The sequence below is a fragment of the Equus quagga genome, chromosome 15, assembly GCF_021613505.1.
Source record: "Equus quagga isolate Etosha38 chromosome 15, UCLA_HA_Equagga_1.0, whole genome shotgun sequence".
Lineage (NCBI taxonomy): Eukaryota > Metazoa > Chordata > Mammalia > Perissodactyla > Equidae > Equus > Equus quagga.
In genome coordinates this window covers 27,629,653-27,654,735 of record NC_060281.1, presented here as the reverse complement: position 1 = coordinate 27,654,735, position 25,083 = coordinate 27,629,653, and the positions used below count along the sequence as shown (strand labels likewise).

The 25,083-nt window shown below is 44.0% G+C and overlaps 2 protein-coding genes across 3 annotated transcripts in view; one reads left to right on the top strand and one right to left on the bottom strand.

Annotated features, from left to right (window-relative positions):
• Positions 1 to 5,727, bottom strand: part of STK38 (serine/threonine kinase 38) — a 38,138-nt gene extending 32,411 nt beyond the window's left edge. The window contains exons 1-2 of one of the 2 annotated variants that reach the window (XM_046639689.1): positions 5,489 to 5,727; positions 1,148 to 1,283 (exon numbers count right to left, since the gene is read on the bottom strand). In XM_046639689.1, coding sequence (XP_046495645.1) covers positions 1,148 to 1,278 — 131 coding nt within the window. In that variant the 5' untranslated portion in view covers positions 1,279 to 1,283; positions 5,489 to 5,727. The remainder of the gene's footprint in view (positions 1 to 1,147; positions 1,284 to 5,488) is intronic. The other variant, XM_046639688.1, reaches the window with a different exon arrangement.
• Positions 5,437 to 17,910, top strand: LOC124226505 (RNA-binding motif protein, X chromosome-like). Its single transcript, XM_046639847.1, has 2 exons — positions 5,437 to 5,896; positions 17,139 to 17,910. Exons 1-2 carry the CDS (start codon positions 5,437 to 5,439, stop codon positions 17,165 to 17,167), a joined length of 489 nt encoding a protein of 162 aa, XP_046495803.1. The 3' UTR covers positions 17,168 to 17,910.
• Positions 17,911 to 25,083: the final 7,173 nt, after the last annotated feature.

The following is a 25,083-nucleotide window of genomic DNA, read 5'->3' as shown; positions in this document are numbered from 1 at the left end:
AATACTCATCGAATAAGTTATACAGGTATATGCATCTGTCAATACTCTTAAGACTGTACATTTAATTATATGCAAATTTCACACTCCCTTAAAAAAACATACACCATATGCACCAGATAATGATGTTCTGGTCAATAACAGACCACACATACGACGGTGGTCCCATTACATTACAAATGTGTAGCCTAGGTGTCTAGTAGACTATGCCATCTAGGTCTGTGTAAGTGCACTCTATGATGTTTGCACAATGACAAAATCTCCTAACAGTGCATTTCTCAGAACATATCCCCATTGTTAAGCAACACAAGACTGTATAAATATTGAATTCTAGTTTGTTATACAAGCAGAAATATTCAGAAGTAAAACATACTGATGTCTGCAACATACTGTGAAGTACAGCAAAAAATTAAGACGAATTAATGAGGGGATAGAGGGATGGACAGAAGGATTTGTGATAAAACAACAAATGATAAGTATAGAATCTAGATGATGTATATATTCACCATACAATTATTTCAACTTTTCTGCACTTTTGAATATTTTCATAATAAAATGTTGGAAACAATATTTTAATTATGAGTTACTACATGGATAGTGTACATGAGATCAATAATAATAGCTGCTACTACCACTATTCACTAAGCGATTACTACGTATGAAACACTGTGGTGAGTACTCACAAGTATCTAATCCCCACAGCAATCCTGCAAGGCAAGCAGTATCAGCCCCATTTTCCAAATGGGAAAACTGATACATAGAAAGACTAAAGCACTTGTTCCAGCCCCATACAGCTACTAATAGTAAAAAACTCTAAACGTAGGTCTGACTCCATAAGGCCTGCTCTTTCCACTACATCACGCTGCTTTAACAATGAACTCCAAGGATCTATCCCCAATTAATTTTTTTATACTACCATGGAATTATGTGTTATTGACCAGTAGTAGAAATAAGTGGGTTAATAGCAAGGGCTTTGGAAATCAGTGACACTGTCATTCCATTGTAATGGGATGGGCTATAACAAGGCTATACCATGGCTGGTGCCATCCTTGTCCCCTTTCATTGATATTGTGAATGTGTTTTATAATACCAGACACAAATGCCAAAACCATGACAAAATTTTCTCAAACAAACTGTGTCAAATCTTTACCTCATTTCTCGCTCTTCATGCTGAGCGATAAGGTTGCTATAAAAATTCTCCAGTGTCACTTTGGTCATTGTCACCCTTTCCTTTGTATGATTACTCATGGACGAGCAAGGTGTTGAGCCTGTCATTGCCATGGCTGCTAGGAACAAAGAAAAGAAGAGGTATTAGCTTTGGAGCTAGAATACACCAATTATGCATTCTCCCACCCTACTGGCAGCAATGTAAATTGGTACAAGTTTTCTGGAGGACAAACAAGTACAGTCATGCACCATATAACGACATTTCGGTCAACAACAGACCACATATACAGTAGCTGTCCCACAAGATTAGTTCCATATAGCCTAGATGTGTAGTACGCTATACCATCTAGGTTTATTTAAGCACACTCTATGATGTTCGCACAAAGACGAAATCGCCTAACAACACATTTCTCCGAATGTATCCTCATTGTTAAGCAACACATGACTATAATACGCAAAAAAGCCAAACAAACAGAGTACTTGGTGAAAATAAGTGTATATTAATGTCCTGTGACCCAGAAATATCATCCCTGGTATCAGACCTAGAGGAATTGTCACACAGGCTCTTAAAGGGACACATACAAGGATGTGCGTTACAGATAAGAGGTTCATTATGGCATCATTTGTCTTATAGGAAGTAGGAGGCAAGTTAATAAGGAAATAAATAAATAATATTTATTTTATTTTATTCTGTGGACACATACTAAGAAATACCATGGGGGCCAGCCCAGTGGCGCAGCGGTTAAGTGAACATGTTCCGATTCTCGGCTTCCCGGCGTTCGCCGGTTCAGACCCCGGGTGTGGACACGGCACCGCTTGGCACACCATGCTGTGGTAGGCGTCCCACATATAAAGTAGAGGAAGATGGGCACAGATGTGAGCTCAGGGCCAGGCTTCCTCAGCAAAAAGAGGAGGATTGGCGGTAGTTAGCTCAGGGCTAATCTTCCTCAAAAAAAAAAATCTGTAACTAAAATCCTCATCTATAGGTATACATGTACTCTGACATGTCTCATGGTATTTGATATACGTTTGCTGTTTATTTGAATTGATAGGTTAAAATAAAGACCTGTGATGGAAACAATATTACAAAGAAAAAACCTGAATCGTAATTTTAGTGATGGAAGGTACCTTAAAAGCAAGGGACCCTAACTTCCTGGTTTTACACATGAGAAAACCAATACCAACAAGGTTTAGATAGCTTATAGAAGGTTTTTTTCCCTAAGTTTAAATCTCATTTTCCCCCAGGCTGTAGTTTTTTGGGTTTTGTGGGCTCTTTTGGTGAGGAAGATTGGCCCTGAGCTAACATCTGTTGCCAATCTTCCTCTTTTATTTTTTTCTCCCTAAAGCCCCAGTACATGGTCGTATATCCTAGTCGTAGGTCATTCTTGTTCTTCTACGTGGGATGCCACCAGAGCATGGCTTGATGAGCAGTGTGTAGGTCTGGGCCCAGGATCCAAACCAGCGAACCCCAGGCCGCTGAAGCGGAACATGCAAACTTAACCACTACGCCACCAGGCCAGCCCCAATCCCCCAGGTATTTTTGTCAATCTATATTGTCACACTTGGCCAGATTGTTCACCAACCTTAACCTGCTCCAGCACTGGCAATAATGCTCAATACACTTTGTCCTTATTGTGCCTTCCTCCCACATGACCTCCCACTGTCTGTCGTTTCATCCGGATAAAATAAAAATCAGTAGGGGCCAAGGGCGATTTTCAAAGATAGTGCATTTTATGAAAAGTTTTCTTAAAGTCCTCTCCTTAACACTTACCAGCTTTTTTAATTGTTTTGTAGATTAAACTAAAGCTTTTAAGGAATGTGCAAACTTGTTATTACTAAGAAAAAAGACAACATTAAGCAATTTTATAAAAAAGATACTCAAGGGAAAATTACATAAAGAATAATCCTTTCAGAGCAGAGATTCAAAATCAAGGCTCTACTTCAGAGTCAAACATTTTGTTTCATGATGTCCCAAAATGATCAGTAACCACAAATTCAAGACATTGTACTCAGCTCTACATAACTACAAAATGTTATTTTTTATGGGGAAGTTTCTACTAATACCAAAGCAAACTCAAATGTTTTTAGGATATCAGTAGAAGAATTTTTTTTAAATCTCTGTTTGGTTTTTGAAGCTTGGGTGTGGTTCCTTATTTGTCAGCCTGTACCCCCTCCACCCACAATGAAAACCACATGTACTCTAAGTTTGGTGAAGAAATTTTAAAACCAGATTTAAAAACAAGTCTGAAGCAAGCAAGCACTTTGTACTCCTCCCTTGTCTGAAAATTTCTGGAGACCCTTTATACATATATGTAGCTACGGTTGAACAACTGAAATTATTTCAACATAAAAATACAACAACCAGAGTGTTTAAGCCTAAGACAAACAGTGCCTTCCACATAATAGGTGGTTAATAACTCTAAGTTGAGCAAGTTAATGATTTTTTATTTGTCAACAAAGCTAAACAACAAAATTACATTAACATTGATAGGTATATAAAAACTTAGGGGGAAAAGTTTTGCCCCATTTGAGTCACCGGGATGACTGTGAACTTTTTAAAAGATCAACAGGAGAGTAAGTGCACTCAAAGATCTTCATATACTCGGCCAACAAACTTTCTAGCAGAATGGTTTTCAACCTTCACATACAGTCTCTAATGTAAGGGCAAAGGTTGCACTGTCTTCCCCTTTGACCTTTCTTCAAAACCCCCTCCTCCTCTTTCCCCACTCATAAAGGGTTAGCTTAATTCTAATAACCTGTCATCAAAAGAGAGAATTACTATTGCCCTACAGTAATTTATAGGTTTACTGGGTCAACCAAGTGCTTTCAATAAGACAAGGCTTTCCCTCCTGCTTTTGATAATTCAAGCCTTCATGCCCTGACCTACAGGCCACGGGAGGCCCTTGCCCTATTCCACTCTCCAACTCTGCAGAATTAGGGAACAATAGGTAGGTGAGAAATTCTTAAAAGTTTAAAAAATGTAACAAAAGAACATGATCCTCATAAGTCAGAGGTAGGTACTGCAAACATAAAAGGAGATCAAATGAAAACCGCTGTTTTATTCAATCTAGACAGTTAAGCCTCGACTGAATTCACGATGGTACTCTGTTAGCTCCACAAATACCCCTTCTCTCACCAATTCTTCATTTCTTTCTTTGTGACTGACAGTTCAACATCTTTTTTTTTGGACAACGTTGACTCCAATTCAATACTCGCACTAAGATTATTCCTTAAGAGTCACATATTTAACTTTTCCTACTGCACTGTAAGCCACTGGAAAGCACGCACCCTGTCTGATGCTACTTTGTAATATCCTTCCCCCATCTTCTGCGCAACGCTATGCACTTAGGAAGCACCTTATAAAAGATTTACTAGGAAATCTCTCCTTTATTATGCCCCTGACTAGGAGGGGAGAATACGTATGCGCGCAGGGTCGGGACACGGAACGCTTTCCTCTGCAGAGCTCCCACCTCCTCAGGAGGAAGATGATGTCCAAGGTTTGGGGTGGACAGTGGAGCCTCTTACGGTGGCGGTGGTAGTTTTACGTTTGGGGGAAACCACCTCTACCGCTTGGTGAGTTCTAATTCGGAGCAGAGGTGAGCTGAAAGGGAGAAGAAGCACAGAGCCTACCGCACTCCAACCTTCCTCGGTACGTTTCAAAAAGAACCAGTGGCCCCGGGCGTCTTTTAGTCAATTCCAGGCGCGGCTGGGAGACCTGTCCTCTCCACCAGCCGTCCTGCACACTTCCTGACACGGCTTCTCCTCCAAGTCCTCCTCGACTTTCCTCTCCCACTCTCTTCTTACAAGAAGAGTTCACTAAACTCTCCTGGGACATGAAGCCCCGCACCCTAAGACGAACCATGGGGAAGGGGGCAGACGCTAAATTACCCCACCTCAAGGCGGGCTTTCCACACCTCTGCCTCACACAACAGCCCTCAGGTTCTCAGACCCCAGGAAAAAGAGGAGGTGGTGGAAACTGGTCACGACCGAGATCCCGGCGGGGACGGCGCGGTGGCAGCGAGCAGACAAAGCGGGCGACACGTAAAGGAGGAGAGCGCCTGGCTCCCCGCCCCGGCTGCACGCGAAGGAAGAGAAACGACGGGGTGGGGAGCCTGGGATGGGGAGTGCGGAGGGGACCCACAAGGAGCCTCCGGGAGCGGGAGGAGGGGGACTGTCAGGAGGGGAGGGGAGCGGCCAGGGGCCGGGAGCACAGGTCTGGAAGGAGGGCGCGGCGGGAGGGCAGAGCCCCAAAAAGGGGTGGGGAAAGAGGTGATGAAGGAAAAAGCCTGCGACCGACTGAGGACAGCGGCAGCAGGACACTCACCAGAGCCCCGGGGAGGCGGCGCTGAGGGCGGCGGGCAGCCTCCTACGCCGCCGGCCGGCCGTCTGGACGTGCGCACGGGCCAAGCCCCAGCGGCAGCAGCTAGCCGAACAGAGGACCGGAGGGGACGCGTCAGGGGCTCTGAAGTAGCGGCCGAGGGGCCGTTGCGGGCGAGGACAACAGGAAGCGCCCCAACTGCCGGAAAAGACGGCAGCGCGGAGGGGCCAAGGGAGCCGGGTCCCCCGCCGCAGACACGGGCTGGCGCGGCGGCCGCAGGCCGAGACTGCGCAAACGTGACTTCCCGGCGACGCGGCAGGGATTTCAGGACTGCGCGTGCGCAGTCCCGCCACGCCCCCGCCCCGCCCCGCGCTACCCGAGCAGGACACGCCCGGCTGAGGGGAGAGATGTCAGGTGTGCGGCGGCCTGCGGGTGGGCTGGGTTGGGTTCGGCAGAGGTTTCCTTTGGTCTTGTTTTATTTCACTTTTTATTTTGGAATAATTATAGATTCACAAAAAGTTGCAGTTAGTGTAAAGAAGTCCTGTATCCCCATCACCCACCCAGCTTCCTTCAACATCTTACGTAACTACACTACATCGTCAAAACCAGGAAATTGACCCTGGCACGATACAATTAACTAACCCAATACAATTAACTGGATTACGGACCTTGCTCAGATTAACCAGGTTCGCATGCACGCATTTGTGCGTGTTTGCGTGCTCGCGCGCATCTGTAGTTCTACGAAATTTTATCATCTGTATATTCGTCACCCCCCACCTTCCCTTGATTTTCGACCATCGTTGCAAGAGGTCTGCAGGAGCCGTTGGCCCCACCTACTATTCCTTACAGTAAGGATTAACACGCTTCACCTTGGCATCTGGCGAGACCTCGTAGGTTTGGATGTCGGCTACCGGAAGGGCGTCCCAGTGTGCATAGAGGAACCTACTGTCTAAGGCTACCCAACCGCTTAGCCTGTACTACCCCTTGGGGTAAAGAGGTCCTAAGCCTTTGGACACTCACTCATTTCTTGAAAATGAAAGTGTCAGTCTCCTGGAAACAAAGATGAGTGAGACGCACGCAGCCCCTGCCTGCTTTAAAGGGGCCATCCAGGGAGCGAAAACAGCATGTGTGCAAGCCATCATTAAGGTGTTTTGTGGTATTACGGTGCCTCACTCTCTTGTGTAACTGCTCGTAAGACCATAGAGCTTGGTTTGATCCTTCAAGCTTGGGGTCCCAGGCTTTGTTTCCTTAATGATTTTAAAAAGATAGGCCTTCCTTGACTTCTTTCATCTTTCTAGACTTCAAAGCCCAGTTTCCTTTTGTCTAGCCTCACGAGAAAACCACCTCACCTTTCATTCTCTCTGCCTAGAGGCCCTTCTGCCCAAAGCCTTTTGTGTCAAAGTCCTTCCCATCCTTAACCACTTAATGACAGTGGTAGATGTTTGAATAGTGCTTCTCAGTTCATAAACCGCATTCACTCATTTAATCTCTGTTGATCCTCCCAACTCTTTGGCAGGTCACATAGGAGGAGATTTTACGGATATAGTAACTAAAGCTCTCTCAGGAGAAGCAAAGTGACTTGCCCGAATTCTCACAGCTGTTAAGTCGAGCAGGGAAGCTGAGAACTCCATTTTCTGCCTGCAGATTCAGTGTTCTTTCTGCTTTCCCCTTTCCTTTGTCTAAAGCCCAGATCAAATCTTATCCTTTTTTTGGAGCTTTCCCAGTTTCAGAAGAGAGATTTCATTCTCTGCTCTCTATAGTCCTATGTTAATTTATCTGTACCCTAACTCTAATAAATACTAAAATTTTCCTCAAAATAGCCCAGCCAGAATATGCTGCTCTCCCTTCATGGATCCAAGAGATGGCATTTTACCCTGACTCCAGAAAGTGTGGCGCATATTTGTCGTTCGTTTTGACCCTAATCCCTTTCGTGTCTTTCCCACTTCTCACTATCAAAACTGGCAATTCCAGACATCCTGCCTCCTAGACTTCCTTGCGCCTAGGGAGTGGGCACAAAACCACAGTGCCACCAGTCACTTACCCACTCCAGACTGTGAGCTGGAAAGTAGGGTGATCTGTCCCTGGACTTGGACTCATTTGCCTCACTCTAATACTGGTGTTATTGGATCCTGCCTTTATTTTAAATGTTGCTATTTTGTTCATCATGGATTTTTTTACATTGATTTTTATTTCTTAAGATATCTTGATTGCTGAGTTTTTGCCACCCGCATAAATTTTGTACCTAGTTGAGTGTCTTGCTTACCTTATCCTGCTCCAGGCCCTGAAAAGATCGCTCTGAATCCACTCCAGCAAGAATGGGGGCTGCTTGCTAGAGTTTCTAGAGACTTCCACTGAGGTCTCATTGGCCAGAATTGTATCACATGGCCACCCTCCTTGGGAAAGCAGTATTCAGCTTTTTTATGCTCTGTAATGGGGGCAGGCAAGGAAGAAAGGGGTTTGGGGTTATCTAGCTAATAATGTCTGCCATGGTAATTATATTACTTTGCTGTTCTTAGTCTAATTTACTAACCTAAATGGAGAACTGACATATAGCAGGACCCTTGTTAATTGACTTCTGGTTAATGGGAACACTGAACAGAGTCAATCCCTTTATATTTTCTATCATATATTATCTCTGCCCTCATAAAATTATAATTACTATATAAATCACCTAATCCAAGCTTCTCAGTTTTATAACAAATTTCTCTAAAAACTTTTAGAAAAAACAACCGTATACACTGTTATTCTTTATCCCCATGGGACTTGAGTTACTTGGTGTGAATACTTTTTTGTCTTGCTCTTTTCCCCAGTTTCAGAGCCACTAGCCTTCCCTTTTTTTTTTTTTTTTTGAGGAAGACTAGCCCTGAGCTAACTGCTGCCAATCCTCTTTTTGCTGAGGGAGACTGGCCCTGAGCTAACATCCATGCCCATCTTTCTCTACTTTATACGTGGGACACCTGCCACAGCATGGCTTGCCAATCAGTGCCATGTCCACACCCGGAATCTGAACCGGCAAACCCCGGGCTGCCAAAGCAGAACATATGCACTTAACTGCTGTGCCACTGGGCTGCCCCATCCTTTCTTTTTAAACGTTGCTCCAAATTGTTCTTTGTCCCAAGGGAATCATTTGCTTCTCCTCCATCAGGCTGACCTGCGATTACTTCACCCGTTGACACCCAGCCTCTCAGCAGCGCCCACAGTCCTCTAAAGGACAGGTATGTTACCCCGTAGTGTGTGCGCCACCCATTGGGGGCAATGACATCAGTTGCCTCTGAAAATTCCTACCATAAGAGGATAGGAACTGTGCTTGGTGTCTGCTAGCCCAGTGTTTCTCAAACTGTAACACTCACACAAATCCCCTGGGATTCAGTTAAACTACAGGTTCCGATTCAAATAGTCTGAGCAGGGCTGAGATTCTGCATTTCAAACAAGCTCCCAGGTGATGCTAATGCCGCTGGTCCATGTACCACACTTGGAGTAGCCAGGAACTTGAACATGGATCTAAGGGAAAAATCAGAAGGAGAAAGAGCCCATGATCCGGCAGCCCTAGGTCCCTACCAGGGCCAGACGCGGGTGAGGCAAGTGAAGCACCTAGGACACAGCACTGAAGGAGGCGTGCAAGCTCAGATGCGGCCCCGGCGCTTGCGTGACCGTGAGAGTAAGCTCGTCCTTATGTTGTGTATCCGAGGCACCTCGCTTGCCCACCCTAGTCCTGGCCCTGGTCACCACCAAGTAACATTTGGGTGAGTATCCCTCCAGACTACTTTCTAATACACATATAAACACATATGGGCTCATATTGTATATGATTATACTGAATATAATTATACCCACAATATTACACATGCAGTTAATTATCCTGTTATTATTTGTTCGTTTATACCTTAAGTTGTAATATTTTGAAATCCTCAAGCTCTAACAATTTAATCTCAGCAAATTTATTTAATAATCCTCTTCCTCTGAAATGTGCATAGTTGCTTTCTCAGAGTGGAAGAATTGTGAGTGGTTATTATTTTCTTCTTTATACTTTTCTGTACTTTCCCAACTTTCCCCATTGGACTCACATAACTTTTAATTCAGTTTTTATTTTTATCAGAGTAATACACATATGGACTTGAAAGAAACCAAACGCTCTACAAGACGTAGGACGATAAACAATTGCCTGCCCCACCCACTCCCACTGGACTCACTCGGCAGAAGCAGCTGCTTTCAACGCTTTTAGTTGTTTCTTCTGCTGTTTACCTCCTTGATGCTAAATAACATGGTATTGTGTAAATTTTCAGTTTCAGGTATTTTTTAATTTCCTCACTGAAGATGAGATTTTAACTCACTTACACCACAACTTCCACATAACTTCTTCTATACGTCTGCCATTCTTCTTAAATTAATATTTAGTGTTTACAACTAAGCCAAGCAGGGCAGAATAATTACCCTATCTTCTTGTACTATTTTTCGTTTTCCCTGGAGTTAACGATGGCCTAAGGGTTTCCCTTTGCTGGTTTTGTTTTAAAATATCTGTCGCTGATTTTTCCGCAAGCTTTCTGCCAAGACTGGAAAACTTTTCTCGGATTGTGGCCAAACCCACAGTCTGTCAGCTCCATTTTTTTCTCTAGGGTCATCCTTTCTGGAGCCCTCTGTATTACTCAGGGTTCCCAGAGAAACAGAAGCAATAGGCTAGAGAGAGAGAGAGACAGATTTGTTTTAAGGAACTGGCTCACGTGATTGTGAGGCCTGGCAAGTCCTAAATCTGTAGGGTAGGCTGGCAGGCTGAAAACACAGGCAAGAGTTAATGTTGCAGTCTTGAGTCTGAAACCCACAGGGTAACCCAGCAGGCTGGAAATTCAGGATTTCTACATTGTCATCTTGAGGTAGAATTCCTTCTTCCTTGGGACACCTCAGCCTTTGTTCTTAATGCCTTCAACTGATTGGGTGAGGCCCACCCACATTATGGAGGGTCATCTGCTTAACTTAAAGTGATTATAAATGTTAATAGTATCTAAAACATACCTTCCAAGCAACATCTAGAGTAGTGTTTGACCAAACTGGGGACCATAGCCTAGCCAAGTTGACACAGAAAATTAAATATCACACCCTCCATCCTCCTATGTAATCTCTCTCCCACGATTTTTTTTTTCTCTTTAGTGTCCCCCTCCCACTTAATCTCATGGCCCTCCCTTTAAATATCAGCAATAGTTTTCAGCAAATATTTCCCAAGTGAACTAAGACAACCCATCGTGGAATTGTGCTAGGGTGGATAAAGTGGATGGGAGCGTCAGTGGATGCCTCTTCCACCCCCATCCAGCTGCCTTCTCATCTCCATTTCTTTCCCACTATCCTAGGAGAGCAACAGGGACAATGCTGAGCTCAGACAGCATATATTGTGTGGTAAATGCCAATAACCAAGCCTGGCCAGGAGAAAGAATTTATTTGCAGGTCCAGTCCTTCTAGGAAGCATTAGTGTAATTAACTGGGCCTGCAGCAGCTGTCTGACTAGTCATTTTTATCCTAATGCTTAGGCTACAAACCTGAAAACCTCATAGTAAAGAAAGCACTAAAGGGGCCAGCCCGGTGGCATAGAAGTTAAGTGTGTGCACTCTGCTTCGATGGCCTGGCATTTGTGGGACAGATCTCAGGTGCGGACCTACACACCACTCATCAAGCCATGCTGTGGCAGCATCCCACATACAAGATCGAGAAAGACTGGCACAGATGTTAGCTCAGCGACAATCTTCCTCGCCAAAAGAACAAACAAAAATCTAAAAGAAAGCACTAAATGCAAAGGTAGCTTTTCATGTTATTTCTTGGTTTCAGACTTACAGATATACCAACACATAGTCCAATGATAACTTTGATCATGTGATTTTGCCTTCTTAGAGATTTTTACTTAAACTGAATGCTTCATGATGGGGCCAAAATAAGTGAGAAGTCTTAAGAAATACAGATTTTAAGTTAATTTTTTCCAAATGACTGTGTGTGTGTGTGTGTCACGATGAGTCAACGTTTCTTTGGGAGTTGAGGGTGGAAAAACCTCAAAAACTAGTGAAGGATGTGAAACATGGCAGGTCTAGTACCCAAATGATAGATAGACTTTTCCCATTTACCTGTTTGGGAGGGAAGAGAGTATACAAACCTTATGGAGCAAGGAGAGAAAGAGAACTATAATTTCTGAACAAAAAGAGTGACAAAAACAAGTTCCCCAAAGCAAAAATAAATCTGAAAGCCAGAAGTGAGAGGGAGAAGACATCCACTGACCTCATCGTGCTTAGATGGGAAACTTCCTGTAAAACAAGGGAGTTTCTGAGGCTCCCGCTGCTGAAAGGTTTTCTTTCAACTGGTGGGGTGGAGAGCTGCGTGAATCACAAGACTCTCAGGCTCCCTGAGGAATGTGCAAAATCTTCCCAGATTTGCAGAGGCCCCGGAACTGTCCTGGATGCCAACAGATAGCTGATCTCATAAATTCCATAAAAACGGAGGCATGGGAATCCCATTTGTTCCAAATAGAGGTCATAGGACACCGAAGCGTTCCATATCCATAAGTTTTGGAAATGCTGGGTTAAGTAAAATTATGAGTTTCCTTTTTGCAGGACTTCTCAGGACCTTTAATAGCATCACGACTCTCCACCAGGAACGTTTATTACAGGACTCCCCAAATGTATTTGAGATGTTTCATGGAGCACTGATTAACATTTCTCTAAACCAGATGGTCATCATCAGGGTGTCTCTTCTTTAGTCATAGGAGAAAGGGGACAAGATGATCACTTGGTAGGTCTTATATAGCTTCAAGTCAGAGAAGCAAAAGAAGACCCAACGGCCCGTTACCATCTCCCGGCTTTGAAAAATGATCTCATGAATTTTCCTTTACTTCTGACTTGCTAACGACTGTTTCAGAATCCAATAATATCAGAGCCGAAAGGGAACCTGGAGATCTCTTCATCTAAGCCTTCCATTTTACAGGTGTGAAAACTCGCCTAAGGAGTGGAATAAGTGGCCCAAAGTCACAGGTGAATTAAATTGCAAAGCTCAGCTAGAACCAGGTTTCCTGACTTCCTGTCCACTCTCCTCTCTCCATGCAACTGAATCCACAGACTAGCAAGGGGCTGCTACTGCATGACTTTGACAAGTCTGCCTATGGTCTAAAATGAGATCTAAGCCCCGCTCATGGCCCATGTTATCTCAAACAAATCTCGATTTGGTAAAATAATTCAGGCAGTCATTGGCATTTGAAGCGGCAGTGTTTCAAATGCGCTGACCTGTGCTTTGAACACAAGATTCTTCATTTATCTCTGAGACTGCAGCCTCACGCTGTCTTCCTTAAAAGCTGAATTGTAAGTCATGTTGATGTCATGGTCCATCTCTAAAAGTGTTTAAATAGGTTTGTATTGTTCAAATATAGATCAAGGATTATAAAAGGTTCCAAGTGAAAATCTCCTTCGTACCTCTGTCTCCCGTCCTCCCATTTCTCACCTTCCCTCTCCACATGTTAGCCATTCATAATAGTGTTTTATGTATTTCTGGAGTTCTTTCTGCAAATAGGAATATAGAGACTTATTTTTCTCCATTATTTACACAAAATGGCATGATCTCTCTATTAGCAAGACTCCTCCTTTAGGCCTTGGTTTCCTCATTTATAAACAAAGGAGGGGCTGACCTGGTGGCTCAGCAGTTAAGTGCGCACGTTCTGCTTCGGCGGCCCGGGGTTCACCGGTTCAGATCCTGGGTGTGGACATGGCACTGTGCAGCAAGCCATGCTGTGGTAGGCATCCCCCATATAAACTAGAGGGAGATGGGCACGGATGTGAGCTCAGGGCCAGTCTTCCTCAGCAAAAAAAAAAAAAAAAAAAAAGAGGAGGCTTGGCAGCAGATGTTAGCTCAGGGCTAATCTTCCTCAAAAAAAATAAAAAGAAAGAAGATGGTACCAACTCTCTCCACCGTCCTCTCTGTCTGATGTTCTCAGATGCTGGGAATGCATCAAGCCCCCTGCCACTCGTTCTGCCTCTCTTGACAATGTTTGGCCTTTTGGAAAGTCACACTTGCATGGCTGGTCTTGTCAGTGACCTCAAATGTAGAACACTCAGGGTGTGGTTTGGACTCTGGTATTTCATGCTTTAAGAACACCCAGTACACAAATGTCAACATTTCCAAAGCAAAATAGGGAGTGGCTGTTCGTATTACAAATGAACCTTGTAAAATGATTCACCAAAGGCATCTTTTATGTATTTACATGTATTTATTTATTAAATAAGTAATCCTTAGTACAAAATTCAAAAGAGTATACGATGAAAACACCCCGCCTTGATCCCTGATCACCGAGCTCCCCTCCCCATGGGCCACCTTCGTCATCAGTATCTTGTGTCTCCTTCCATGTTCTTTGCACATGCAAACATATCCATATATAACCTATTCTGAAAACAGTACTCCAAATGCACTGTTTTGTACTTTGTACTTTTCACTGAGAAATAAATCTTGGAAATCCTTCCATATCAGGACAAATAGAATTGCCTCATTGGTTTTTTAAGGGCTGTATAATTTTCCAGTGATGGATATACCAAAATGAATTTTTTAAGAGTGAACTCTATTATTCCATTGACAATCGGATTTGACCCCTGAAGTCCTGTTTCGGTTGCACTCTATCGTGGGGAACAAAATTCTCTCAGGGTGCTGCTGCTTGTGCACTGTGCACAGTCAGAGCAGGCACCAGCACCTGTGGACACACTTGTGCCAAACAGAAATTCACAAGTGTTTTCACCTCCTAAATCTTAAGGTTGAATCTCAGACTGCTTCAAGAACCTCAAAGCTTAATCTTCCTAATTTTTTTTTTTAAGATTTTATCTTTTTCCTTTTTCTCCCCAAAGCCCTCCAGTACATAGTTGTATATTCTTCGATGTGGGTCCTTCTAGTTGTGGCATGTGGGACACTGCCTCAGCGTGGCTCGATGAGCAGTGCCATGTCTGCGCCCAGGATTCGAACCAACGAAACACTGGGCCGCCTGCAGCGGAGCGCGCGAACTTAATCACTCGGCCACGGGGCCAGCCCCAATCTTCCTAATTTTTAGAATAAGTTTTCCCCTCCCTAATTTTTAGAATAAACTTTTCTCCCCCCCTCTCTTTTCCTCTTTCTCCCCACCCCTCCTCATTAGTGAAAGCTGAACAATCTAATGTAGCTTTTCTTATTTCTTTCTTTCTTTCTTTCTTTCTTTCTTTTTTTTTTTTTTGCTGAGGAAGATTCGCCCTGAGCTAACATCTGTGCCAATCTTCCTCTATTTTGTATGTGGGTCACTGCCACAGCATGATTGCCAACAAGTGGTGTAGGTCCACATCTGGGAACTGGGCCAGCACCGGTGAAGCAGAGCATGCTTAACTTAACCACTAGGTCACGGGCTGGCCCCTAGCATTTTTTTTTTTAAACCTTTTGAAACCTGCCCCATTCTCCAAGGCTCTGACTAACCCCCTGTTGACTACTAGCAGCTCTTACCCTGGGTGGTCCCCAGCTCAGCCCTCATAACAATAAAACTCCTCTGCAGTCATTGTCACTATAGGAATAGAAAGAACTCGGGTCAGAGGCAGGGGGTGATGAAATATGGATCTCCCAGCCCTCGGTGTAGCCAGAGGTGCCAGGCAGCCTTAAAGAGCCTCATCATCCATTTACTTCAGGGGATGTACAAATGTTATCGTTTTTTATGTGTGACAGTGAGAAAGGTTGGGAAGCCCTGATGAGCACAATGAGAGGGAACATTGTCCTCAGCACAGAGTTTAGCCCATGGTGTATCCTCAGTTAATATACTGAGAATTGATTAGTTGGCTGAATGATATGATTAGGCACTGTGTACTCAATAAATAGTAGGTATGGGGCTGGCCTGGTGGCTGAGTGGTTAAGTTCAGGCACTCCGCTTCGGCGGCCCAGGGTTTCGCTGGTTCGGATCCCAGGCACTGACATGGCCCCCGCTCATCAAGCCATGCTGGGGCAGCGTCCCACATAGCACAACCAGAAGGACCCACAACTAAAAATGCACAACTATTTACCAGGGGGCTTTGGGAGGAAAAGGAAAAATTAAGTCTTTAAAAAAATAAATAAATAAAAATAAAGAGTAGGTATTATGATTATATCTTCTCACTGGTTTTTTTGTGCCCCAACCCAAAGAAAGAAGACCTGACACTCACGGCTATTTTATAATACTAATCCTAATTGACCTCTTATCTCACTTACTTAAAATATTCACTTCCCTCAGTTCTGTAACCTGATGCTCTCCTGCTTTTCTTTCTTCCCTCTGAATCTCCTTTGCTGATTCTCCTTTCTCTACTCAGCCTTTAAATGTTGGAGTTTTCCGAGTCTGGCTCTTTGTCCTCCTCTCTCCCTGAGCCGCGTCAGTGACTCCTGGGACTCCAGAGACAAACTGTGTTCTGCTGACCCCAAAATTTGATGTTGTCAGCCCATTTCCCTTCTCTGAGCTCCAGACCCCTGAATCTTACAGCCTCTCTGTTATCGCTTCTTGAACTCACTGAGATGAAGCATCTGCCCCCTAGAGGAATGAGAGCTCAAAATAGAAATAAAGGTACAGAAAAATAAGGTTTTTCTTGCACGTCTGGAATTTGTACCCACTCTACTAGGTATTTCAGCTCTTTTCGACCTTCTTCAATTCTTTGATTTTACTAATCCTTCCCACCGCCATTAGCAGATCCTACCAGCCCCACTTCACAGAGGGCTCCCTCACCTTCTGCCGCCAAATCTGCAGACATCTTCACTCTCAGACTTTTTTCCTCTTGAGGCCAATTTCCTGCCTGGGCTTTGGCTTGTGTCACTTCCTAGTTCCTCAGGGCTCCTTTGCTCCTGAGTCCACCCTCTCCATCCTCTCTCTTTTACCGGCTCTCTCTACTTGCTGCTTGCCAGCAATGTTTATACATATTCAAAGGCTCCCCAATTTAAAGTCTCTGCCTTTGACCCCATGTGCGGCTCCCACCGCCACCATTCCCTTCACAGCCAAATTTCATGAAAGAGTTGTCTCTGTTTACCATCTTTATTGCTACACCTTCCCTACGTCTCAGCCTCCTACCATTTTGCTTTCTTCCTACAATCTGCTGAAACTATTCTTGACAAAGAGAACACCAATGTCTTCCATCTTCTTTAATCCAGTGCTCCTTATTTGCTTTGGCCTCTCGGCAGCATTTGCCACTGTTGACCAGTCCCTGCTCCTTGTTTCCTTGCTGATTTCCTCTTGACAGTATTTGTAATTAGTTCTGGGTGGCTCACCAGGTAATTGCCAGCCCAGGGACTTTATTTTCTTGCTACCTTCACAAACACCTAGTTATCTTTAACTCACCCTTCAGGTCTCAGCCCAGGGTGCCCTTCCCTGTCCCCCTGGACCAGTCCACATGGCTTCCCGTACTTTGCCTGTGGAGCAATTATCACAGATTGCAATTAGATGTGTTGGAGTCATTCTACACCCCCAGCTTTTCCCCTGAGTTGTATCTAATGTCCAGGGACTCCTATGGTGGGAAGACACAGGAGGGGGTGGCTTTCTGCTCCTGAACATGATCTCTTATGCTGGCCTGGCTGAAATGTGCTGAGAGTTCGCAGTGCCCAGCAATGCTAGTTTAAAGGGATCTGGACGCTCTCTTTCATTCTCCTTACACAGTTTAATATTTTCCTTATGTTTTTCCAGATTTCATCCAAAGTGGTCACTGGAAATGATTGAAGCAGCAGTCCCTGAGGGGGACCTGACAGTGGCCACACGGCCTCTTCCTATGAGATTTTACAGAACAACCACTGAAGACACCAAAACCGTTATCAGGGCATTCTTCTCCTCCCCGCTCCTAACTCCCATCTCAGAAGGCCTGGACCAGTGATGGGGGCACAGCACAGGGCCTGGAATGCACACGCTTCTGAGTTCTCCATCCGCTTCTCCTCAGTCTGGGGACCCTGATCTCCCTGGAGGTGGGGTGGACTCTTCCAGCCCTGAGAGTTGTCTGCACGTGGTCCTTTCTATTTCCCACAGGGTCCTGGCTCCAAGTCAGGAGGACTCCTTCTTTCAGCGTGGTCCACCCTTCCCTGGGTTAACAAACATTTGGTTCATTGAATGGGGGGAAAGGCAATGGAGAAAAGAAAATCCTGGGGACAAAAGCCACCAGTCAATATTCCAAAGTAGCCTCCTGGCACAGTGCTGTGGATACTGAGAATCTAGGAAATGTGGGTGTGAAGACAGCAGATGAACCAGAACTGCCTGATGTCCTTAGTAGATAAATAGGCGTAGCAGACAGAAAAAAATCATTTTGCCAGAGAGGAGAAAAACAAGTGTTGTTTCATCTTCAGCATTACACAGAGGAATTTCTGGGGGAAAATGTGAAGATTTTGTGACTGTTGAGTAGCAAAGAATATGAGCCATTTGTAAATATTAAGAAAAATAAAACATGTATTTGTGCCTAAACGTAGCTAGCAAGAAAGTTAATAATCACCCACATATCTCCCCTTAGTTACCTAATTAATCTAATTGCCTCCTACCATTTTTTGACCTTTCTCTTCCCACATATCCCCATTTATTATTTATTACCTAAATGGAGCAACACGGTCACCCCAAACAAAAAGCCTGCAGACAACCGAGAGAAGCCACATGTTTGAGAAACACTCTCATCACATTTTCTTTGAATCTGCATTATTAACATACCTCCTTTTTTTAGAATCTCAAACCCTGGGAGGCAAATGTCAGATGCAAGTGGAAGGCCAGTGACCTCATGCTTTTCTGCAAATACTGCTGGTTCTCCGGGGGCAGGAGGCCGACTCCAGAGGCCTCTTGCTTTTTGATAATCCCTCCGGACACAGCAGAACAACACGCACTAAGAGTTTGCCTGCAGGTGACTAAAACTTGACACTCCCAGGATAGAGTCTGGCTGCCTTCTCCCTCAACACCCTCAACGCCTCCTTCAGACGCACCTTGACATCTGCCTTCCTTTGGCTGATTGAGAAAGACTTAAAATGGTGAAATCTTGGCACTGGCCGGGTGGCACAGCAGTTAAGTGCACACCCTCCACTTCGGCAGCCCGGGGTTTGCTGGTTTGGATCCCAGGTGCGGACATGGTACCACTTGGCACACCAAGCTGTGGCAGGCGTCCCACATATAAAGTGGAGGAAGATGAGCATGGATGTTAGCTCAGGGCCAGGCTTCCTCAGCAAAAAGAGTAGGATTGGCAGTAGTTAGCTCAGGGCTAATCTTCCTCAAAAAAAAAAAAAAGTTGAAATCTCTCTTCTTCTTGACAGCCATAGAGCAGAAATCTGGCCTTCAGGAGTCCCCGCAGACAACTTTCTCCCGTGATACTCTCTCTATCTGCCTTGGTTTTTGGAAGCTCTGCTTTCTTGCCCTCACTTAGATATCTCCTTGGAGAGAGAGCTTTGGAGAAACCAGAATAATTGGGCTCCAGGGAGAGCTGAGTGGCAGAGCTGAGGTTTAAACAAACTGACAAAATAATTTTTCTCCATATCATGTTTTTATTTCAAAACCCTGCTTAAAAATGGACTTCTCATTGAAGTATTCTATTTTTTAAGCATTATCATCGTTATTATTAACAATCACTTATTGAGAATCTAGTCAAAGAACATTGCACTAGGTCCTTCAGCTAGGTTCTTTCAATTGCTCTTCTGGCATCCATGAGAAAGAGGAATTGTTACTCCTATTTCAGAGATTAAAAAACTGAGTGTTAGGGGCTGGCCCTGTGGCCGAGTGGTTAGGTTCGCACGCTCCACTTCAGCGGCCCAGGGTTTCGCTGGTTTGGATCCTGGGCGCGGACATGGCACTGCTCATCAGGCCATGCTGAGGGGGCGTCCCACATATAAAGTAGAGGAAGATGGGCATGGATGTTAGCTCAGGGCCAGGGGTTCGTGGGGTCAGATCTCAGGCAGGGACTTACACACCACTCATCAAGCCATGCTGTGGCAGCATCCCACATGCAAAAAATAGGGAAAGACTGGCACAGATGTTAGCTCAGGGACCATCTTCCTCAAGCAAGAAGAGGAAGATTGGCAACAGATGCTAGCCCAGGGCCAATCTTCCTCACCAAACCAAACCAAACCAAACCAAACTGAGCGTCAGAAATAAAGGACTAATGAAGAGCAGACTGAGGCCAATTAAGCAGGAAGCTACTGAAGCTGAAGCCACAGGGCCCCTCTTCCATGAGCCCCTTTCAAGGAGCTGCACCTGATTCTGTATCCATAAGCGTTATTTTTCTCCTAAGTTTTCAAAATTGTATTAGCTTAGATCCACAAAATCTGGATCTGTCCCTGGTATGGAGTCAATATTTGAACCCAGAATTATCTGACTTTTAAGTCTATGCTCTTTACACAGAACTGCTGTTAATTGTGAATTACAAGAGTCAGAAAATATGACTTCCGCTCCCTAAATCTGCTGTAAACTTGAAAACTCCAATAACCTTAACAGAGAGCTCTGTTCAAATACTCTTGCATCACTCCTTTGGAGAATCAGAGACACATATCAGCGGATACTCGCGGAAGTGAGTAGTGGGTGTGGCTAGTGGGATGAGAGAGGACAGGCTTTGGAGCTGGCTCCCTGGGTTGGAATCCTGGTTCTCCCACATCAACTTTAGCTGTGTGTGCTTAGGCAAGTTACTCACCCTCTCCGTGCCAGAATTTCCTCTTCTGAAAAATGGGTACAACAATAGTTCCTACTACATAGGAGTTTGTATGTGTCTGTGTGTATGCATATTAAATGAGTTAAAGGATTTTTCAAACTGCAGGTCAAGACCCATTAGTGGCTCATAAATCAATTTAATGGGTTAACCAGAGTTTCTTAAGAAATGAAATAGAATCAGAAAACAATCTAACAGAAGATATCAGAATGCATTGCACACATGCAGGAGAGGTAATTGTTTTCTGAAAGCTTTTGTTTCTGTTGTGAACAGTATGAAATTGTGTATGTACGAGTGTGCTGCATTGTTCTGGAAATGCATTTCTTATTGTGAGTCACCATCCAGAAGGTCTGAAAGCCTGTGAGTGAATACGGCAAGGCAATGAGAGGTGGGCCGGGCACCTTGTGACCCACAGGAAATGTTAGTTATTATCGCAGTGCTAGACGCTGTGGGGTAGCCACAGGTGTGCGTGGCGTAGTCCAAATGCTTGCTTTCTATTATCTATTGTCTCACGTGATCCTAACATTCTTTTTAGAAATAACGCTTTATTACTATAAAATCATGTGTGTACAAGGCATAAAGTTAGGAAATCCAAGTAGGCAAAAATAAGAAAATATCATCCTCCTGTTACCCAGAAATTACCACTTTTAACATTTTAGTGAATAACTTTCAGGATCTTTTTCCATACGCATACTTTTTAACTCAAATAAAATGATATGCTTCATATTATTTTGTAATCTTTTTTCAGTCAACAATCTCTTCCTTTGCACTCATAAACTTTCATTTTATTTAATATCGAGATTTCTCCCTAATATTCAAATATCTCCCTAAAATGTCCTTTATAGCAGATTTGTTGAAACCAATACTGGTGCAGGACTGCTCATTGATCTGGTGGATGTGGCCCTTAGTGTCTCCTAATCCTGTTGTCATGACATTTACTTTGAGAGGGACCAGGCCAGCTGTCCTGCAGAATGTTCCACTTTCTGATTTGTCTGTCTACTTCCTTGTGCCAGTGTTTATCTTGCACCCTGCATTTACTGTAAATTAAAAGTTATATCTAAAGGTGTGAGAGACTCATTTCAACATTTTGGCTAGGCTACAGTTTAACTGTTGTGTTTTCATATTACATCATCAGAAGACAATGTCTAGACCCGTTACTGATGCCAAGATGGAACCAGCCTTGGGAGAACGTCAGTCTGATTCTCCCATTATACAGTTATGTCCACTCCACTCCCAATTTGAGACTGAAAGCAAACCAATATAGTATTAACTGGCACTATTTGTTTATCCGGTTCTCTATCAACCATTTATTTAATTTTTAACAGCTTTTTAAGGTATAATCGGCATACAAGCACATTTTTAAAGGGTACTGGATTGATTTTCTATTGCTGCTGTAACAAACTACCACAAATTTAGTGGCTTAAAACAATACAAAATGTGTTCCCTTACGGTTCTGCAGGTTAGAAATTCAACATGGGTCTCACTGGGCTTCAATCAAGGGGACCGCAGGGCTGTGTTCCTATGTGGAAGCTCTAGGGGAAAACCCACTTCCTTGCCTTTTGCAGCTTCTAAAGGCTGCTCACATTCCCTGATTCATGGTCCCCTTTGTTCATCTTAAAAGCCAGCAATGTTGCATCTCTCTGACCATTCTTCGTAGTCATGTCTCCCTCTGACCCTCTCTTCCACTTTTTAGGACCCCGTGATTACATAGGGCCTACCCAGATAATCCAGGATAATCTCCCCATTTTACAGTCATTTGATCAGTAACCCTAATTCTATCTGCTCCCTTAATTCCATTTTGCCATGTAACATACATATTCATAGGTTCCAGGAATTAGGATGTGGACGACTTTGAGGGATCATTATTCTGCTTGCCACAATCTGCTCTATGATGCCCAGAGATTTATGTCCATCTGATATGCCATATATATTCACCCCATTCCCGGAAAGTCTCAACCCATTATAGCATCAACTCAAAGTCCCAAATCCCATCTAAATCTCATCACTGAAATCATCTAAATTAGATAGGAGTGAGACTCTGAATATAATCCATCCTGGGGCAATATTCTTCTCTATCTGTGGACTTGTGAAACTAGAAAATAAGTTTTTTGTTCTCAAAAGACAATGGTGGGACTGGCATAAGATAACAGTTATTGACATTTCCATTCAAAGAGGAAAAAAAATAGAAAGAATGAAAGAATCACTGGACCCAAGAAATTTAAAAATCCAGCTGGGTAAATTTCATTAGGTTTCAAGGCCTGGGAATAATGCTCTATGGCTCTCAGCCCTGTTCTCTGGGTCCAAGACTCTGTCCTCTGAGTCATCTTTCCCTTTCCATGAAAGGCGCGCATGTTTACAGCTAAGTAGTTTTCTTTTGTTTTGGTGAGGAAGATTGGCCCTGAGCTAACCCCTGTGCCTCTTCCTCTATTTTGTACGTGGGTGGCTGCCACAGCATGGCTTGATGAGCCATGTGTAGGTCCATGCCTGGGATCCAAACCCATGAACCCCAGGCCACCAAAACGAAGTGCACAAACTTAACCACTATGCCACTGGGCTGGCCCCTACAGCTAAGTAGTTTTATCAGCCTGCTTCCTGTCTGTAGAATTTTAGGGGTCCAACAGACTCCTTTCATTTTACTTTCTCTCTGTCCCTTTCAGGCCAAGCTGTCAGTGTTTTTGCTGGTATAAAATTCTCCAGAGCCTTGTGGGTCTCCTGTGTATGTCATGGGAATTCACTCCAGGAGATAAGCAGTTTCTCTACTTACCTTTCCTAGATAATCTCATCTCTATTTTTTTTTTCGTTGACATAGATGAGAGGATCTATGAGTCACACCCTTGATCTCTTCAAAGAGTCTTTTTGGTCTACTACAAAGAAAGTTGCTATGAACATTCATTTATAAGTCTTTGTATGGACATACACTTTCCTTTCTCTTGGGTAAATACCTAGGAGTAGAATGGCTGAGTCATATGGTGAGTACATGTTTGACTTCTTAAGAAGTTACCAAACTGTATATTTCACATTCCCACCAGCCTTGTATGAGAGTTCCTCCATATCCTCACCAACATTTAGTATGGTTAGGCTTTTTAATTTTAGCCATTCTAATGGGTAGATTTTAACACTAATTGATAATTCTTGAATCGATTTCATTAGAGCTTGCAAAATGCTCTAAATATCCAACATTATTTCTATATTGACTAGCTGGCATTCTTCAGTAAAATAGAGCTTTCTCTCACCAACTGAGATTATGTAGTTATCCTAAATATAGTTCCCACTAGAAAGGAGGTTAAATGTTTAATTCTTTCCCTTTAATTGCCAATTTTCAAAACAAAGATTTGTTTTAATCCTCATGCTCCTTTTTGGTTGAGGTAACTCATTCTTGTTTTCCCATTTTGCAGTATGTAGGATATGACAATACAATTCAAAGAACTTAAGGAAGCTGCTCAAGGTCTCAATCTCAGCCAACAATAAGAATCCTGGAGGCTGGCCTGGTGGCTCAGTGGTTAAGTGCGTATGTTCCACTTTGATGGCTCAGGGTCTGCCAGTTCAGATGCCGGGCAAGGGCATGGCACCACTTAGCAAGCCATGCTGTGTTAGGCATCCCACATATAAAGTAGAGGAAGATGGGCATGGATATTAGCTCAGGGCCAGTCTTCCTCAGCAAAAAGAGGAGGATTGGTGGCAGGTGTTAGCTCAGGGCTAATCTTCCTCAAAAAAAAAAAAAAAAAAAAGAATCCTGCTAAGAGTTTGCCTCTAAACTAAAAGGTCTCAGTTGCCAAGGTACTTTGAAGACTTGTCACAGTAGGCCTGTACTGGGCGCCTGCTTCCTAGTCACGTGGTCAGAGCCTATTGAGAAACATTTCATCTCCCCGTCATTAACTCATCCATTCACAGCACGGTCATTACTGAGTGTCCCACAGGCTGCTGTGCTGCCCTTCCCAGAATCTGCTGGAATGAGGCGGAAGCTGAACACTGGGGCCCAACAGGCCTCAAATATATTCCTGTGCCATGAAAGCCCCCTTCATTGACTTCTGTCTGAACAGACTACTTTTCTTTCAGAAATTAGAAGTAATTAGGTGACCTCCTGGGCTCTTTTCCAAGCAAGGATGGGGCAGAAAGTAGCAAGTGGCAGAAAAGCCAGGAATCTGAAAGGGGGGTTAGAGGCTGGATTGGTAAGAGACACGGAAGCTAAGGCGAAGACAGGGCTGACGTTCAGCTGGAAGGCTCTGGAAAAGACATAAGCAGTTGTTAAAACATTCAAATGCTTCTGTGTTCGTTGGTAAATAACCGCTGCTTGAGAATGGCCCTCAACACCCGTGCCTATCTTCCACTCACCCCCAGCACCCAGCCTCTTCTCTTGTCACCCTCTCATGACCATTTTGACTAGTTAGGGTCTAGGCTGAACTATGGTTAAATATTTTGAATAACTCCTCTGGGTGTGGACACAAACTGGACTGGAATTCTAATTGGTGTGACCTAGCACCTATATTCTAACTTGAATGTGACCACGTGTTGTCAACCACTGTTGAGACAGCCTAGACACCGCTTACCTCTGAGTCATGTAGTCAGGTGAATACTGGGTTGTTTGTCCCATGTATCTCTTACCGTTGGGATCAAAAGTTGGAAAAACCCAGGCAAGGGCATTCCAGGCAAAGGGGACTCGATGCAGAGGCACACAGCTTGTTTCTGGAAAGGATAGATGAGATACCAGGGGCTAGGTGGGGGCCAGGTATGACAGCCATGAGGCTCATGGCCTGGAGGCAGCAACACTCCGATGTGGCGCACAGGATAGAAAGATAGTGATTTGGGGATCTGAAGTACCATGGGGACGTAAGAAAATAGAGTGTATGTTTGGATGCATGGTTCAGGAGTGGAAGAATAGACACCTCATCAAAGACAAAGCAAAGAACTTAGGTCCTGAAAGCAGATGAGGTCCGTCATGGAGAGACACACACAGCGAGTCCAGAAGATGGAGGA